This window comes from Lasiodiplodia theobromae (assembly GCF_012971845.1).
Source record: "Lasiodiplodia theobromae strain AM2As chromosome Unknown scaffold_15, whole genome shotgun sequence".
Taxonomy (NCBI): Eukaryota; Fungi; Ascomycota; class Dothideomycetes; order Botryosphaeriales; family Botryosphaeriaceae; genus Lasiodiplodia; species Lasiodiplodia theobromae.
In genome coordinates, this window is record NW_023336355.1 from 168,453 (window position 1) to 185,077 (window position 16,625).

Consider the following 16,625-nt stretch of genomic DNA (forward strand, 5'->3'; position numbering starts at 1 on the left):
GTGCAGCAGCGCATCTCGCCCATTTCCACTATCACCTACCGCCACCCTCCGAAAAGCTCCACCCCCTCCCCGACCATGGCGCCCATCACGCACAACCCGACGGAGCTGGACCACCAGGCCCTGCTCGACCGGCTCGACATGTTCCGTGTCCACAAGCCGTTCCGCAACCCCAACTGGAAGCCGCCGCAACGCCGCAACAAGAACGTCAAGCAGATCATCGCCGAAGCCCAGCGCAAGGAAGCCTCCGTCATGGCCACCCAGAACAACAGCGGCAGCTCCACGCCCGCCGCCATCGCTGTCGGCGGAACGGGCAATGCGACCCCGGCCAATGGCTCGACCGGCTCGTCCTCGAACATTGCACAAGCCGCTCAGAACCTGTCGGCTATGGTTCTGGAGAAGAATGGAAGGGCGGTAGCAGCAGCGGGCGGCCCGGCAGTCACATACACGAACATCGAGGCGCCTCCGAGCTTGCAGGTCAAGCGGAAATATTGCGACGTCACAGGCTTGCCGGCGGCCTATACGGATCCGAAGACGAGATTACGCTATCACAACGCCGAGGTGTTTGGCAATATCAGGCTGATGGGCCAGAGCATGACCGAAGGCTATCTTGCCGCTAGAGGAGCGCACACGGTCCTCAAATAAAGAGCAGGAGGCACAACGGAAAGCTGCTACAATCAGACGGGCATCAATATTGTCGAGAAAGCACGGAAATGCTCAAAAGTCGGCTCCTCATCGCGAGTGCTGGACGATTTCTCAATTACTCAAATATGCTACGGCATGTTCGAACCACAAAGTCAAACCTCTTCCACCCGCCCTGCCCCTCTCGAGACAGGGTTCAAGAAGACGCTCCGGCTTAATCGGGATCATGTTTGGTCTTCGCCCAAGGTGGCAGGGTACCGAGGCCTCACGGGATGAGACCTCAGTTACAGCAGAAAAAGGTTCAGACTGTTGCCAAGGCGGTGCTGTATTTCAATGGTGGAATTGAAGAGATGGAGCTGTATGATTAGTCCCAAGAAATAATAAAGAGATACCCAGAAACAGACATTGCCAGCATCTTAGGGTCGGCGCTGTAGAATCTGTGCAAGCATGTCCCGTGAAGGTTGGACCGCAGCGTGAAGCTTGATGACATGCAGAGCTCAGAACAGCTTCATTCGCGTCACGCATCGGAGAGTGGGTGCGCTGGTTCCGAGGCGCCTCGACGCGGCTTGCCGAGATGCGTGGGTGTTGAGGTTGCGGGAAGCGACAGAGATCGTTTTGTGCGGACGCGCCAAGAAACGTGCGTTCCCTGTACCTCGCGCTAGACAGAGGCCACTCTAGTGGCCGATCACCTCCGTCGCGCCCGACAAACGCCAGGCACTCCTTCCACCTTACTTTCAAACGTATTCTGGAACGCCCAATTCTCTTCGCGACCGCCCGGTCTTTATTTCTCTTCTTCTAATCCTCTACAAACCCGCCTTGCATTTCATCGACCGCCAAAATGCCGTCGTTCTGGCTCAGCGATTCCCAAAGTATGTTCAGCCTTTGCTTGCATCCCTCGCACCGCCGTTACGTCGCGCATACCTCACGCTGCATGAACGACCGGCTAACATGGAGACAAACAGAAATCGGCGTCGCCTTCTGCTCAGGGGGTAGGTACGACTAAATCCGGCGTGCGCCCGTCTCTTCGTCTTGCGCGACATCGCACCGCCCAAAACATGTATATTTCTTGGAGAAGTGCAGTTGAGGTCTGACGCTGGTAAACAAAGGCGGCTTCTTCCTCCTAGCGGGAGTGATGATGTTCTTCGATAGGGCACTGTGAGTTCCTAGCCTGCAGTGTCCCGCATCTTGCAGTGGAGCCCGCTAACACAGCGTACAGGCTAGCAATGGGCAACGTACGTCCCTCAAGTCCACACCACGGCCTCTGAACCTTCTTGCCGACGCGCTCGATCGCACCGCTCTAACGCTTGGATCAGATCCTCTTTATCTGTGGCCTCACTCTCCTCATCGGTCTCCAGAAGACACTTCTCTTCTTCGCGCGCCGCCAGAAGATCGCCGGCACCGCCGCCTTCGTGACCGGTATCCTGCTCATCCTCCTCCGCTGGCCGCTGATTGGCTTCTGCGTTGAGCTCTACGGCATCTTCGTCCTGTTCGGTGACTTCTTCGCGACCATCGCCGGCTTCGTGAGACCGATTCCATACGTGGGCCCATACGCAGCGAATTTCCTGGAAAGAATTTCGGGTGGAAGGCGGAACTCAGAGCTGCCTGTCTAAGGGAAATTGATAAGGTGTGGAAAGGTTAAGGGGGTTCATGAAGAATGTCGAATGGAACGGAAGTGGAGTACGGCGCTCGGGAAAGCTTAAACACGTGGTAATGCCTGGGAAAATGTACGATGCCTGGCACGCGAAGCTAATGCGTGGATGAAAATAGTGTATGACAGACATGAGGGCGTTGTAGGTACATATGAATATACTAATTGACCTAGACGTACGTTCCATCCGCAGGGAATTTCCCAATATCATATGCAACTACAACCTACAATATGTTTACTCGCTGTGAGTTGGAGGCCGGCAGATTATCGATGGAGGACAGCATGATGAAACGCGGAAGTCACGTCGGTGCCAAAAGAAATGATCGCTCGCAACTTTCTCCACGAGGCATAATTATTCGTGCGTGGGTAGTTGAAGCTACCATCTAGACGTAGATGTTGAATTATTAAATATACATGTCCGTCCAGATAGTGGCTTCAACTACGTAAGCAGACCTGAGTTGCCGAAAGAAATTAGTTACGATGGCTTAGATCTTTCGGCACTCACTGTGGCAGTCACCTTGCGCACCACCATTCCACAAGCAATTAAGACATACATAAATCGTCGTTTTTTTTTTATTTTTTTTACGAACCATTCAACGCTCAATGTGGACCATTTTGGCTTCGAGTGGTGCAATCAACTGACACTTATCAAAAGGATTTCAGTCCCCACTCGTACGAAAGCTGAGGATGAGATGCTCCGACTCTAGTCATGTTTGATGCGGCATTCAGGCTTAGGGTCCTCGGAAAACATGCGGGCGCAATCCAGACACAGACCTGAGATGTTCGCGTACGCCTTTTCCAATTTGGGGTGCAAATCAGTCCGCAGATGCCCTCCCAACCCAAGATCAACCCCCTGTCTGCAATACGAGCATGCAATATTGCGTTCAAGCCATTCATCCCTCAACCTTTTGATAAAACTCGGGGCCACATCAAAAGGTGTACTCTCGTCCGGATGCCTCCAGTAGTGGAAGTATGCGTCTAGGCCATGCCTTTGTTCCTGACTACGGATGTTGTCTTTATCCACGGCGAAAGCTGTCAGGAAGGCTATGCCACAAGAACCTGCCGTGCAGTTGCTAGATATTCCAGGGTATTGGCTGAACCATCTCTGGATGCTTTCGTTGACTGTCTTCTCCAGCATTGACCTGATTGAAGCAGCTTTCGATTCCAGCAGAACTGAAGCAGAAAAGAGTGAGTCAAATTATCGTGAGACGAAGGCTGATACAGGAGGCAACTTACCCGGCACAGAGTATGGCAGCGGAAGCCCACTCTCCATGAGTGGACTGAAATCTGTGTGACGTGTCTCACGGCAGCGGAGAAAAGCCAGGCTGGCGTCGTGGAACGCGAATGGGGCGTCCAGTAAACATGCAGCAAAAAGTAGTATCTCGGGATGCTCTTGGTACCACGATTTAGGTGTCCGTGAAGGAGCCCTACCGTGAAGCGCATCGGCAAGCCAGGCTTCGCTCGTGTGTCTTATTGCATCACTCATCTTGTACTTCTCCACCAGATTCGCAAAGTCGAGCCAGTCATCTGGTGGAGCTGGGTTTTGGTAGTGTACAACCTCACATATGGTCTTCATGTTGGTGAAATCGTCTTCTGGCAGGTGAATTATCTTCGGGTTGGTGGTGGTGGCTTGACTGAGGGTTTGGCCCTCTCGGAAATGGGGGCTGAGCATACCCCCGAAGATGCATGACGACAGCTTCATGACTTTAGCGGAAACGCGCAGGGCGAGGAGCTGCATCTTGCGTGCTTCGCAGTCGCTGGGCTCCTCGAAGTAAAGTAACAATTCTCCATCGGGATCTATGTTCGTGATCCTTGTCTCCGGACTGACGCTGCTGAGCTCCTTGCCGCTGTAAACATGAGAGAATGAAACCATGGTTTCCGTGTCCATGTTCGAGTGGGTGGGAGGATCTTGCGCACTATAACGCGCCGGGGTTGCCTCGTCATCGTCCATATCGCTGGTGTTCTGGATGAGGATTATGACGCGGAAGTCTGGAGGTGAGGTGGACAAGCTTATCTGGACGCGATCGAAAAGTCCAAGTGCGCCCCTTCGAGCAGTACGTTATCACCAGCAAAGCCACTATCACGTGCGAATAGCTGCCTCAGTAGGAGCGGTGCTTTTCAGAGCATTTGTTGAATTTTCCATTGTGATCTATAAGGCCACTGATTGGGGCAAGTCAACTGTTCCCGGTTTCGTGAAGATACACCCTGTTGATCGAGTTCAAACACTTTTCAACCGCCAGGCCCATGATCAAACGCAAGTGTTTCTTCCAGCCTTCATCCATAGCGCAGCTCTGGCATACAACTTCGGAGCCAATCAGCATCGAACAGCGCAAATATCCCCACTGCATATCTTGGCGCATTTTTGAAGTCGTCGAGAACCTCCGCCACGGAAGGGCATCCGTCATGCAATGGGCTGGGCCAAGAAGCAAAGATCTTCTGCTCGACGGCCTGCATGAAGCTGCTACTGCAGAGAGTACGGAGCCTACTATCCCTTCCTTGCGTAGCTTCATCTTCTGCAAGTGTGGTACCGAAGGTTATGAAACTCCACCATATCCCGGTGAGAATCTGCAACTGAATGTCTGTGGTACAATAACGTGCTTAGAGTTGCAATATGAAAGGCATTTGCAGCATCCACAAAAAGCGAACAGCGGATAAGGGTTGCGTGAGCTCCCTGATTGCTTCAGTAGTTATGATACCGGGCTGCCATAATAGCGTTAGTCAACCAAATCTCGCTGACGCCATTCAGCGCTGCTGACATATCGTACTTGTCGACAATGTGGATCGCGTCACTGCCTCCATGGGGGAGATGTTCCATTGGGCTCGCGGCCGAATCAGGTCCTGCGTTTAGGAAGATTGTACTGTGTGCTGGCTTCGTGACCGAGTGGAGGTGCCATAATACGCTGCATAAGTATGTCTTGGGAGCAAATAGTGGGAGACTGGTGGCGGATGAGATAAAAGACCAGCCACCCCTACCGCAGCCAGCCGCGGCTGCGAGAATCTTCGAGAATTTCCACCAGAGCTAGTTTGATAGCAGGAAGGCACACATATCTGCAAAGTGGAGCGGGGCAAGTAACTCAAGCACCAACAAAAGCAAATACGTGTATGGGCCTTTTGAGCCTGGTAGTCGTCGATAAAGTCTCGAAAAACAGCTAAAGGTCATTGAAATGCACCAGAAATTATATCAATTCAGTTTTTAAAAGACCGGTGGAACGCTAAAGCTATCATAGCTACGACATGTATCGCAAATATCTCTATTATGCAGCTGAATATATTTCTAACACAGGTCCCGCAGCTCCACATCGCATTCCATTACAGCACCCTAAGCCACTTTAGTAACCGCTCCCTTGTGACACGCATCATCCTTGCAACAATTGTCTGAACCATCCTGGCTAGCCCCCATACTGAAGTAATTGTGGAATGAACGCTCCATCGAGAGCCGAAGGTTAGCTGTGGCCGGACTCATTGCAACAAACTGGTATGGTGTCCGGTCTCGTAAAAATTGTGTCATACATCAGCAAGAAAGACTGCATTATCGAGCTCGTCTGTCATATTTCCGTAGTTTCGTGCTCCGGTATCGCCCTAATCGCGGAATGACCTGAGATGTAGACCGGGTATTTTGTTGTACCCTGCCTCTGCAGCCAGGTGTAGAGAGAGGCAAAGTACCTGCTTGATCTGGGTGCCAATGCGGCATCTTGAGCAAACATAACCCGGGATCCAATCATCGTAGAGGTCGGTGAAGGTGTCTTGTGAAAACTCTCTGTTCTCGCGGCCCGGGTCCATCCAATAGTCGAATTTGTGAGCGATAAAGTCCTCTTTGTCGCGATTGAGGATGTCGTGTCTGTTCGCAAGAAAGGCAAGAAGCAATTCCATGGCGCAATCATCGTGAGGGCGCTTGCAGCATTGGCTCATGGTGTCGAAACTTTGAAACCAGGAAGTTAGGGCCTGGGTGATGATCAGGTTCAAATCCTTACGTGCGGCATTTCGATGTTCTTCCAGAGCCACTTGGTAGCAGTCAGCTATATCTTTCCAAATATTAGTGAAGAGGCAAAGCGTACCAAGTACGCGTGAAGGAAGGATGTTGAACGGGTCATTCAAGGTTCCAAATGATCGACCATGAAAGACGATCAGCTCGCGGCTAATCAGGTTGAATGCCTTTTCATCCTTCAGCATGTACGACATTGCCAGAAGCTCTTCATCGAAGTTGCCGCGGAATCGAGAACGCTTCGCTTCCTCAATTTGTTCCTCCAAGAATGACCTGATTTGCAGTCTTGTAGCAGCGACGAGACCATACTTGTCGACCAAAGTGACGATATCTCGCAGAAGCACCCCTTTTGGAGCAGGTCCGGATCGGTTATGATGATGAAGCATCTCGCAGACTCTGGTCATGGCTTCCGGTGGGTCACCTGGTAGTGGTACTTGTTTCGGATTTACCTTACCAAGGTTCCGGCCTTCGCTGAAGTGAGGACTGAACATGGCCTCGAAGACTAACGATGCGAGTTCCAGAACGACTGAGTGGACTCGCAGCCGGGAGTGGTCGCTGAAGACTAGCACGATATCGCCGTTGGGAGCAAGATTGGTGATGGGCTTCGCGGTGTCGTCGACAGGATTGCCGCGCTTAGGTGAGAGTGAAGCGCTTTCGACATCTGTTCTTTGGCGTTTAGCGGCGCGCTGGCCACCCTTGCCATTGTCGCCATCGCCTTGGCCCATTGTGTCTGAGTTGTTGAGTGGTCTCGAGCACGTTTGTGCAAAGGAAATGGGGAGCGCTGCGCCCACCGTGATTGCCTCGCAGCGCACTGCCGCCTGGAGCTTAACCGCATTGGGGAGCTCACCCCAAACAGAAAGAACGAGCAAGCTCAAGCAGACACACAGCAACTATCTCAGGCAGAGCATATACTGAACTGAAATTGATCCTACCTAATAACAGAGATCTCTAAACACTCAACCTAGCATCTTGTTCTCTGAATGGCTTCTCCCCCTAGTCTCGAAGCAAGTCAACCCCCATGTTATGCGCATGAGGGAGACGGCAAACCCTTTTGCCTTTGTGACATGTGCAATCTAGGCACAGTCCATCCGTCTCCAGTAATGCCTTCAGTGGGGCTTCGAGCTTTTCCAGGACCTCCTCCTTAAAAATATCCAAGTAACCTCCTGTGCATGCCGGGCAAACATTAGAAGCACCATATTCATATGAAACGAAGTCGGCGCAATACTCCAGAATATTAGAAGGAAGCGCCAGGCAAGGTGAGGGAGATGCTTTTGTAGACCAGAACGTCAAGATGAAGAACGCGCTCTCAAAGTCTTCTCTCCACATGGCCTTGACCATGAGGATCCGGTATAGGATCGCTGTGCAGGTGCCAGTGGTACACCCGTTGCTGAAGGTAGCCCGACGAGATAACCATGATGAAACCTGCCTTTGAATGAGTTTGTTCATTTCATTCTTGAGGTAATTGCGCTGTTCTTCAAGCATGACTGCGTGATAACTTATTAGAGAAAAGCCTGACACGGTTGCATCCATACTCCGGAAGAGCCACTTACGGGGGACAGTGTGGATAGGAGCTTCGGGCATGGATGCTATCTCCTTGAATGAGAACCTATGATATACAACCAAATCCCCGCTGATAGTTCTGAATAGCCTTGGGCAATCGTACAGATAGGCAGTAGCCAGAAGTTCTTCCGCTTCAGCATCTGTGTAGTGATTCTTCCGGACCCTGTCGACATGGTATGTGAGCCATTGCTCGGAAGCGTAGCTCAAAGCCTTCTGGAGGAAGTATTTGTTTGTGAGACGTGAGACATGGGCAACCAGCTTCCATTCGGGATACTCGGCTTTGTGTGCATCGTGCTGATGGTGAAGGACCTCGCAGATGAGCTTCATGGCTTCAGGGTGGTCGTCCGGCAGCGAAACCTCTTTGGGTTGGTCTTCGCTCAGGTTCTGCGCTTCAGTCCAAGGACGATCGGGCCTGAACATGGCATGAAAAGCGGGTGAAGCGAGCGTCATGACCTCCGATGAGACCTTGAGCTTCATCTCACTACCACCAAGGACGAATACGACATCGCCGCGTGGTGCGATCTCAATTATTGGAGGGTCAAGCTGTGTCAGCTCGTCGACGCTGTCAGCAACCTGGGACTCGGAGGCGGGTAGATCGTCAGTGATGCGATTTGTCGACGCCATTTGTGAAGGGATCTGCCGTGAGGATGTAATGTGATGGAAATTGGTGAAGAGTATTTGTCGCAGCGTTGAGGGTAGATAGAGGGTGGGTGGAGGTGCAGAGGGAGCAAAAAGGCAGGCGCGCTTATATCGCCGATAAGCCAAGCGATGGGTCACTTCCTCCGCAAGACAAATCGAATCACGTGTCTTTTTGTCGAGGAGTCACTTGGCCTTCATAAGTTCACGCTTCGAATCTCGTTGTAGTAGTGACTTTTCTGTTCATGGCAAATTGTGAATGAATTGACCTTCCGTGTGCCACGGGGGATATTTCACTCTGCCTACGTGAGCAAACCGAAAGAGAAAAAAACTATGCACACTTAGATAAAAGGTCTGGAATACTACACTGAGTCCTTCGCTAATTAGCGTGGGGGCATTCCCTACTCGTCTCAACGCACTTCGGGTAGTCCTCAATGCAGTTAAAACAGAGACCACACCCGAGCTCGTCTTCCAAAAAGTGAACAATATCTTGCATTACATTGGAAATTCTTTTGTAGAAGTCCGTGCGACACTCCTCGCAGGGATGGAATTGTGGATGTGCGCCCCACAGCCGAAAGCATTCTTCTAGGAAACCTGTTTTGTGCGACCCCCGTGGGGCACCGGCGTAGTAGCGAAGCTGCTCCAGGAGCGACTTTTCCGCTTCGCAGTGCGTCCATGTGACTGTCCGTTTGATACGCTCAGCACAATGCTGTCTACAGCGTTGGGAGGTGCTGAACGCATCGAAGCCGCCATCCACTTCCAGCAAACGATCGATCTCCTTTTCCACAGTGTCACGCAACGCTGATTTCAACTTGTGTGTCACCTCGGTCATGGCGATGAGAGTCGCCGGCGGCAGGAAGTCATTGACGTGTGAAAATCTCCAGAAGCTGCCCTTTTGGCGGAGCATCATCTCTTTGCTGATTACGGCAAACATATTTGTTAGACGAAGACTTGCTGCGATTGCAAGAAACTTGGCGTCAAGCTGTTCATCGTCTTCCTGAGCTCTTGCAAAGTGCTCTTCCAACCATGCGTTGGCAGTTCTGAAGACGGCTCTCCGGCAGTCGTACTTATCAACCAGTACTGCAAACTCCAGAAGGCCATCGATTGATGGGAGCTCCGACTCGCTTATTTGGTGGTGGAGCAGTTTGCAAAGGAGCTTCATGCTTTCAGGGTCGTCGTCGGGGAATGGAAGCTCACCCGGGGTTTCTTCCGAGAGAATCCGGCCTTCTCTGAAATGAGGGCCGAACATGGCAGCGAAAACAGGCGATGCAACACGGAGGAATAGTGAATGCACTCGAAGCCTTTGATCATTTTTGAGGACTAAACTGACGTCGTAGACTGGAGACAAGTCCATCGTTTCGGCTGACATGTCGATTTTAGACAGGTTCCGTGGATGTTCTTCAGTAGCCAGGGTGACAGTGATCCGCTATAATTTTCAAGTATATGGCAGTCCGTGCATTGGCCTTTGACAAGATCCTGCCCTGATATATATCTGTAGTTGGACTTTAAACTTAAGAGTTTTGCCCACCCACGAAGTACGGTCAAAGGTGCAACTTGGGACCACAAGATTGGTCGGCATATTTTGACAGAAGGAAAAGGCCACATGTAAGATGGTATACCTTTGCAATCATACGCGGCTCCTTTTGTATCGAATGTACAGTCCCCTCTCACAGCCATTTATTTTTTGCTCATGTCGTGGGTAGCTGAAGCTATCGTCCGGACGAGAATGTCAAATTAAAAATTCTACATACACGCCCGGACGATAGCTCGACTGCCCATATATGTTATTTTTTCCAAGGCAGAGCTGGGGTATAGTTGCTCTATATTCTAGAGCCCTGCTATTCTTCACGCTAGCCATCGGCTGCAGCACCCCTCTGTAGTTCGGCTAGTGCTGGTGAATGCGGGAATATCTATACATATCACAGTAGTGAAGGACAATCCATCCCCAGCAATGAACTGGAAGAACAAATCTGAAATTATCAGATAACATAAGGGGATCTCTACAAAGCTGCAGCTTACATCAGGTCTGTTGTTCGCGTTTCCATTGTATGGCCCACTAGCCTTTTTTTCGTTTCTTCCCACAATACTCTCCATTTACGCAGCTATGGATCCAGCCCATTAATCGAGCGTCAGTGAATATTTCGTTGGCACAAAACCTTGAACCGATAACAGCCCAGTGCGCCCTACTATTTCCGAGGACCCTCATGCCCAGGTTTGACCTCCTCAAGTCAGGGTAGGTTAAGTTGCCGGCTTGTGCTTGAACTTTTAGCTGGCAAGGTGACTCTATGGACCTAATCTTCATTGACAGAATGAGCGGAGCTATTGCCGTGATTTCCCTGAGTGCCATGAAGAGCCCCAACATCCTGACTATCGCTGCTAGTAGCACCGAGCAGATTTCCGGGTCTTATATGTAGAAAAGGGCAGCAGGAATTGCCATCTGGCTTTCCCAGCAAGATGTTGTCCTCCCCATGCGTGACGCGGCAGTTGGGAAAGGATGAACCGCGGGTCTTGGCGCAGTCGAGACAGACTCCTACCAGCAACTCCCACGCCCTCGTGCCAACGTTCTCCAGCTTCTCGATGAAGTGATCTACATGAGGCAAAAGAGCATCCCTGCAACGGTCGCAGGTCTGATCGGTGATGAACAGCATAGTATCGGACCTCGTAAAAGCCCGGTCCATGAGCCCGAGCAGAACGTTATCCAGGATGTAGTCTTGGCGCCTACGAGGGTGGAAGTCCTGACCATGGGATGCCAGATAGAGGAAGCCGCAATTAACACCATGGGGATGACCTCCATTACAGGCGTTGCCGACGTTAACGGACAGGTGCGCCATGAGCTGATTCATCTCGTTGTTGAGGTCATATGAAACCTTGTCGAAGATGCGACGCTTACGCTCGGCCATGGCAGCTATCGTGATATGATTTAGTGGTCCATTTTGGAGTAAGAGTTCAGAGTAACTTACGGATGACCGCCGGCGGAAGCTTGTCCATGAGATCTCCAAGATCGCAGAAGCCAGCACGATGAAACAGGGTGAACTGCTTTGTAATTTTGTAGAACTCCGCTGCGTTGTCGAAGAGGTAGGCGATGCCGATAAGGTCGTCGGTGGCGTGTTTGTCGTTCTCAATAGCGTTACCCTGCCACCGAGATTCGTCCGCTTTCATCCTCAGTTCCGACAGCCATGTTGTTGAGATATGTGTTAGTGAGGGCGCGCATTCATACTCATGAACAAGCGTAGCAACTTCCTTGATGAGCTGAAGAGCAGGCGTGACGGTGTCTGAAAGACGATTTTGCAGGGCACTGAGCAAGAACGCCACAGCGTCAGCATTGCGCCCTTGAAATTTGTTGATCTCTGGAAGAGGTAAGCTGGCAGTACGTGGCTCCTGTGAATGAATGCTGAAGATTCTAGCGAAAGGCTCAGAGGCCGCTGCTAAGGTTGAGGAGCTGACCGGCAGCTTGATACCATTCTGGAGAATGACCAGGCAATCCGACTCGAGTCGTTGGGCGCCCTGCTGAGGCGATGACATGATGTCCGGCGGGGAGTCGTGTGGGATTGGCTCTGGCGCGGGAGTGAAGGTTGAAGAGGGAGGCAGAAGATATGGAAAGGGTGTGGTGAGCCCATGACATTTATCAACATGAGTGAGCGGAATCCGGGCCTGGCTGGACCATTTGCCCGAAGATCATCCGCCATAGCTACTGCAAGTTGAACGAGACAAAGTTGTGCCAGCGAGATATTTCTAGCGTGAGAGGGAGAGAGAGAGATTACAGGCCAGATAGACGCCAGCATCACTTTCTGGAAAAAAGTGTGCTGCTAATGATCAGCTACAAACTTCACTTCATCCGTGGAAAGAACTGACTACGGTATAGATTAAGAATAGACTGTAGAGAGAGGATCTCTACAGGTCCCATATCTTCAAATATCCTCAGTCCGTCCCTAAAAAGCCGTAACTGGCATCTTGTATACCTCACCGTTGTTTCCTGGTTCCTCTTGGACGTTCTCCTGCGTGTGCACGGCTTTATTTCCTGGTCAACCAAGTCTCGAATTTTCCAGAGTGAGCGACAAAAGCAAGTAAACATTGCGGTGGCCGAATAAGTAGACAGACAAGTCAAAGCACAGTTGGAGCATGCGACTGAACGAACAGGGGGCCATTGCAGCCGACGGCTAGCGTGAATTTATTTTTCGCTCATACCATGGGTAGTTGAAGTTATCATTAATTCCACATTTGCATCCGGACGATAGCTTCAACTACCCATACATGTCTCTTTTTTCATTGTGGGGAAAAGGGAGAAGTGAGGTATACCTGCGCTATGTTCTCTGGCCCTGCTATTCTTCGCGCCGGCCATCGGCTGTAGGTGAGGTTGAAGGCGTGCATGGGCTGCTAACCGGAAATAGTAAAAGCACGGGAAAGGTCGGGGAGCTTAATCTTGCTACTTTCAGCGTCTTTGTCATGAGAAGCCTGCAATTTACGGATGCGTTTCATCTGCCAGAACGCCAGGGCTGACGTTGGAGAGCTTACGCACGTGTGCGTAAAGCAACGCGTTACTGGCAGCGGATGCCCAGAGCGATAGAGTGTGCCTGGATAAATGATGGGGTGCGCCGGAGGGGCGGCAGTCAGCAGGCGAGAAACGCAAGCAGTAAGGAGAGCGGAGGCAGGCTGAGAGGCTTGCTCAGCAGCGCGATTTTCGGGGGGGTGATTGGCGCGACTGGGGTGCGGGCGTGGCACGGCAGACGTATCCATGCCGCAGCAAACGCGTGTTGGAGGTGCAACCCAAAATTAGGCGGGTGCCGCACGGACGCACGATCGACCTGCGCCCCTTGCGTGACTGCAGGTGCCCCTCTCTGCCGCCAGCTCCAACTGTTATCGGCAGGCGGCCAGAGCTTCCTTTCCCAGGTGCGCCCTTCTCCGCACCCCAGCCCTCAGCTGCCAGCCTTCCACCTTCATCTCTCGAGCGTACCTCCTCCTTTTCACTCCGTTGCACATCTCCTCTCACGCGCCTGTCCTCTCGCGCCCGACAGCCTAGCCCCCACCAGCTCGCCTTTGGCTCCGCGCAATCCCCATATCATCCGACCCGAATAATGTCGACGCGCAAGAGGAAGCAGGAGGCCGAGGAGGAAGAGGAGCTCGTCGCGCTGCCTTCCGACGAGAGCGACGAGGAAGAAGAGTAAGTCACTGACGTCATTTTTTTCCTTCGCTTGCTGCCCTTCGGTCGCGTCGTCGCGTCGCATGCGCCCGCGACGCCATCAATTGGTGTCGCAAAGGCCATGCGATCGCAGTTCCGCTTTTCGCTTTGTCGCGCCGAGGCGTGGTTGTGCGCGCATTGTTGTGCCGTCAGCAGAGCTCTTGCGGCTTGCTGAGCCGATGATGCGCGGATGACCGCGCCCATCTTTTCGATCGCCCTCTCGGAGCTCTCGTCGGCTTTCCTTCACGCGTTGTCTTTTTTTTTTCCCCGGCCCATCGCATTTTCTACAGAACCTCAAGAGCGTGCACCGCGTTCGCCTTTCCTCCTTCGGACTTCCTCTTCTTTTTTTTTTCCTCTCTTGTTTCCGTGGCTGTTCTCTAATGGCGCGCGTTCCTTCTTTCTCTCCTTTCAGCCCTGCCTTGCGTAAGGCTGCAGTCTAACGACTTACAGATACGAAGACTCCGAGGTATCCTTTGATGACGATGACGCATCTGAGGATGACGACGAAGAAGAAGAAGAAGAAGGTACGATCACTGTTCCACAAGCCCTTCCCCAGGTTATTTCGGCAAATCCCATGCCGCGCCCTCATCTTGACCGTGGATGTCGCGCTAACAAGAGTCACTTTTGCCGAACAGCCGAGCCGCAACCTAAGAAGCGCAAGACAACCAGGCAGGCCAAGGCCGATGCCGAGGAGGAAGACGAAGAACCCGAAGCCGTGGCGACAGACGACGAGGAAGCCGGCAATGGCGAAGTCGCCGCCGACGAGGGCCCCGACGATGACGAAGCCGAGCCCGAAGTCGCTGATGAGGAGGCCGAGGACGAGGCCCCTGCTGATACTGCGGTTAAGGGTGGCCCCACAGCAAAGGCGAAGGCGGCGAAGGCTGCCGACGTGCCCAAGCAGGCGGAATTGAAGGAAGTCGAGTCGGAAGCGTAGAGCTTCATACCCTCCTTCGTTTTGTCTCTTTCTGCGCTCAGACGTGCGACTATATGGTAAGGTTGCTCAGGTAGCACCGTCGCTATCTCTGCTAACACCGTCGCTGCACGTTGTATTCTATGTTTCTGGCTTTTTGTTTGATCTACTTCGATATACACGAATCTTGATGCCATTCATGACCTTTGAAATTTAGAGCAGACCAGGCTTGCGGACGTGAGATCAATATAGCAAGCGGATTAGCTTGTAGAAATGCAGTAAGCAAACCATCCCAATATACCAACTTCTGTACGAGAGTTCTGCGAATCCGCACACAGCGCGCGAACCATGTCATTAAGCGTGCACTCGCAACTCCCAGCCTCTAGTATGTGGTTAATGAATGACCTGATACATCACAAGGCTGCCATTTAATGAACTGTCACTGCTGCAAGGCTGCCTCAGGCTTACGTGGCTTGATATGTAAGTGTGATTCCCCGCACTCGCTGACTCTTCAAATCCTCATGTTCCATCGCTCCTACGCACCAGATGGTGCTTGGCTAGATTCCGAAGTGGAGTACGTGAATATTTAGCACGTTTGCTCATGCCCTTGTCATATCTTTACTGGCAACCCCCTGTCACACCCGAATACAAGAAGTCGAGCCTCAGCCTCAGCCTCAATTACAATCCCGTGAATATTCTGGAAGCCTTCATGCGGGTCGTTCGCCCTACTTGTTACATCCCACGGCTTTCGGAATTTCAAGGAACCATAAGTTGAATCTCTTGAGATTTTGCGAACGACATGGCTCATTCAAGTGGGCAAAGACAGCCAAATGGGAACCCAGGAGAAAGGGCGGACTGGGTCCGGCTCTCGGGTTGGACCTACGGCCTTGATCACCGAAAATTTGCTATTGGGAGCGCGCAAGAGCTTATCACCACGCGGAGACCTCTCGGGAGTGGCTTTCTTGGTTTTTTCCAAGAAGTGAGCGTGAGGGGAGGGTTGAGAAACATTGTGCAAAAGACGGTCTACCTAAGCAATGAAGACAGACAGCTCAAGAGGAGGTTGATTGAAGACGAGGTCAGAACACTCAGGCAATTAGAGCATGACCACGTGGTTCTCTTGCTGGGTTCGTTTGAGGAAGTGGATCAGAGTGGCAGAGGACTTTATTGTTCACTCATGGCCCCAGTGGGCGAGCAGAACCTCGTAACTTTTCTCCGTGAAAGCGACCAACGCAGAGCTGAACATGCTGGTTGGCTCCGGAAGTGGTTCAGCTGTCTGGCATCTGCCCTTGCATATATCCATGACCAGGGTGTACGTCATGAGGATATTAAGCCTCAAAACATTATTCACTTGAGGGACAGAATCTTTTTCACCGACTTTAGGTCAGCAACAATGTTCAGCAACAGAGATGTAACATCTTATAGCGGACCAGCTGGCGCAATCACCCGCAAATATGCTGCACCCGAGCATTTGGACGGCGGAAGCAACTCTCAGGCTCGCAACCGTCGTGGTACTCGATCAGACGTATTCTCTTTAGGGTGTGTGTTCTCTGAAATGCTTGTAGTCATCAGCGGGTACACAATGGACCAGTTTGACAATTACCTCCGAGCCGACCACGAAAGACCGGCCCCTTACAGCCAGAACGTCCGCTCTATGGATGAGTGGTTTGGGTCGGGAGGGATGGGAACTCACAACCGCCAAATCTATAGCTCAATCATTAGACCCATGTTGGCAACGGAAAGGACCCGGCGACCAAAGGCAGATCGAATACTGGAGCTGCTTGGAATGGATCCAATGCGGAGCATACTTCCATGCCCTTGCGACCACGCATCGCCTCCTGCGCAACAACAAAGCTCGGGGCCTACCGAGACGGTAGCGACTACATCGACTCAGTGGCAATGGAGCACTACGCATCAACAATACTACTACACCACTACAGACTCCAACGGTAACAGTCAGTATGTGTTCGCAGATCAAAGCCAAACTTAGGTAAGGCGTCACTTGACTATGAAATATCTATGGGTGCAAGATTGACGTATTTGTAGGCTTTCTGACAAAACGTGGTGCTTATTGGTT

General features: G+C 51.8%; 6 protein-coding genes across 6 annotated transcripts; 3 read left to right on the forward strand and 3 right to left on the reverse strand.

The window, feature by feature from the left end:
* Positions 1-75: 75 nt before the first annotated feature.
* Positions 76-642, forward strand: LTHEOB_5407 (Chromatin-remodeling complex subunit ies6; the record flags this gene model as incomplete). The annotated part of the gene is made up of 1 exon (XM_035514549.1): positions 76-642. The coding sequence occupies one exon, from the start codon at positions 76-78 to the stop codon at positions 640-642; it is 567 nt and encodes a 188-aa protein (XP_035373697.1).
* An 835-nt stretch (positions 643-1,477) lies between these two features.
* LTHEOB_5408 (Vesicle transport protein Got1/SFT2-like protein) lies at positions 1,478-2,249 on the forward strand (the record flags this gene model as incomplete). Its single annotated transcript, XM_035514550.1, has 5 exons — positions 1,478-1,508; positions 1,602-1,628; positions 1,746-1,794; positions 1,856-1,871; positions 1,953-2,249. The coding sequence occupies 5 exons, from the start codon at positions 1,478-1,480 to the stop codon at positions 2,247-2,249; spliced, it is 420 nt and encodes a 139-aa protein (XP_035373698.1).
* A 741-nt stretch (positions 2,250-2,990) lies between these two features.
* Positions 2,991-4,238, reverse strand: LTHEOB_5409 (uncharacterized protein; the record flags this gene model as incomplete). The annotated part of the gene is made up of 3 exons (XM_035514551.1): positions 2,991-3,460; positions 3,524-3,574; positions 3,719-4,238. The coding sequence occupies 3 exons, from the start codon at positions 4,236-4,238 to the stop codon at positions 2,991-2,993; spliced, it is 1,041 nt and encodes a 346-aa protein (XP_035373699.1).
* A 1,628-nt stretch (positions 4,239-5,866) lies between these two features.
* Positions 5,867-8,453, reverse strand: LTHEOB_5410 (BTB/POZ domain containing protein; the record flags this gene model as incomplete). The annotated part of the gene is made up of 6 exons (XM_035514553.1): positions 5,867-6,288; positions 6,343-6,615; positions 6,724-6,999; positions 7,463-7,753; positions 7,820-7,875; positions 7,933-8,453. The coding sequence occupies 6 exons, from the start codon at positions 8,451-8,453 to the stop codon at positions 5,867-5,869; spliced, it is 1,839 nt and encodes a 612-aa protein (XP_035373700.1).
* Positions 8,454-10,756: 2,303 nt separating this feature from the next.
* Positions 10,757-11,987, reverse strand: LTHEOB_5411 (uncharacterized protein; the record flags this gene model as incomplete). Its single annotated transcript, XM_035514554.1, has 2 exons — positions 10,757-11,370; positions 11,426-11,987. 2 exons carry the CDS (start codon positions 11,985-11,987, stop codon positions 10,757-10,759), a joined length of 1,176 nt encoding a protein of 391 aa, XP_035373701.1.
* A 1,550-nt stretch (positions 11,988-13,537) lies between these two features.
* On the forward strand, positions 13,538-14,575 carry LTHEOB_5412 (uncharacterized protein; the record flags this gene model as incomplete). Its single annotated transcript, XM_035514555.1, has 3 exons — positions 13,538-13,623; positions 14,092-14,165; positions 14,277-14,575. 3 exons carry the CDS (start codon positions 13,538-13,540, stop codon positions 14,573-14,575), a joined length of 459 nt encoding a protein of 152 aa, XP_035373702.1.
* Positions 14,576-16,625: the final 2,050 nt, after the last annotated feature.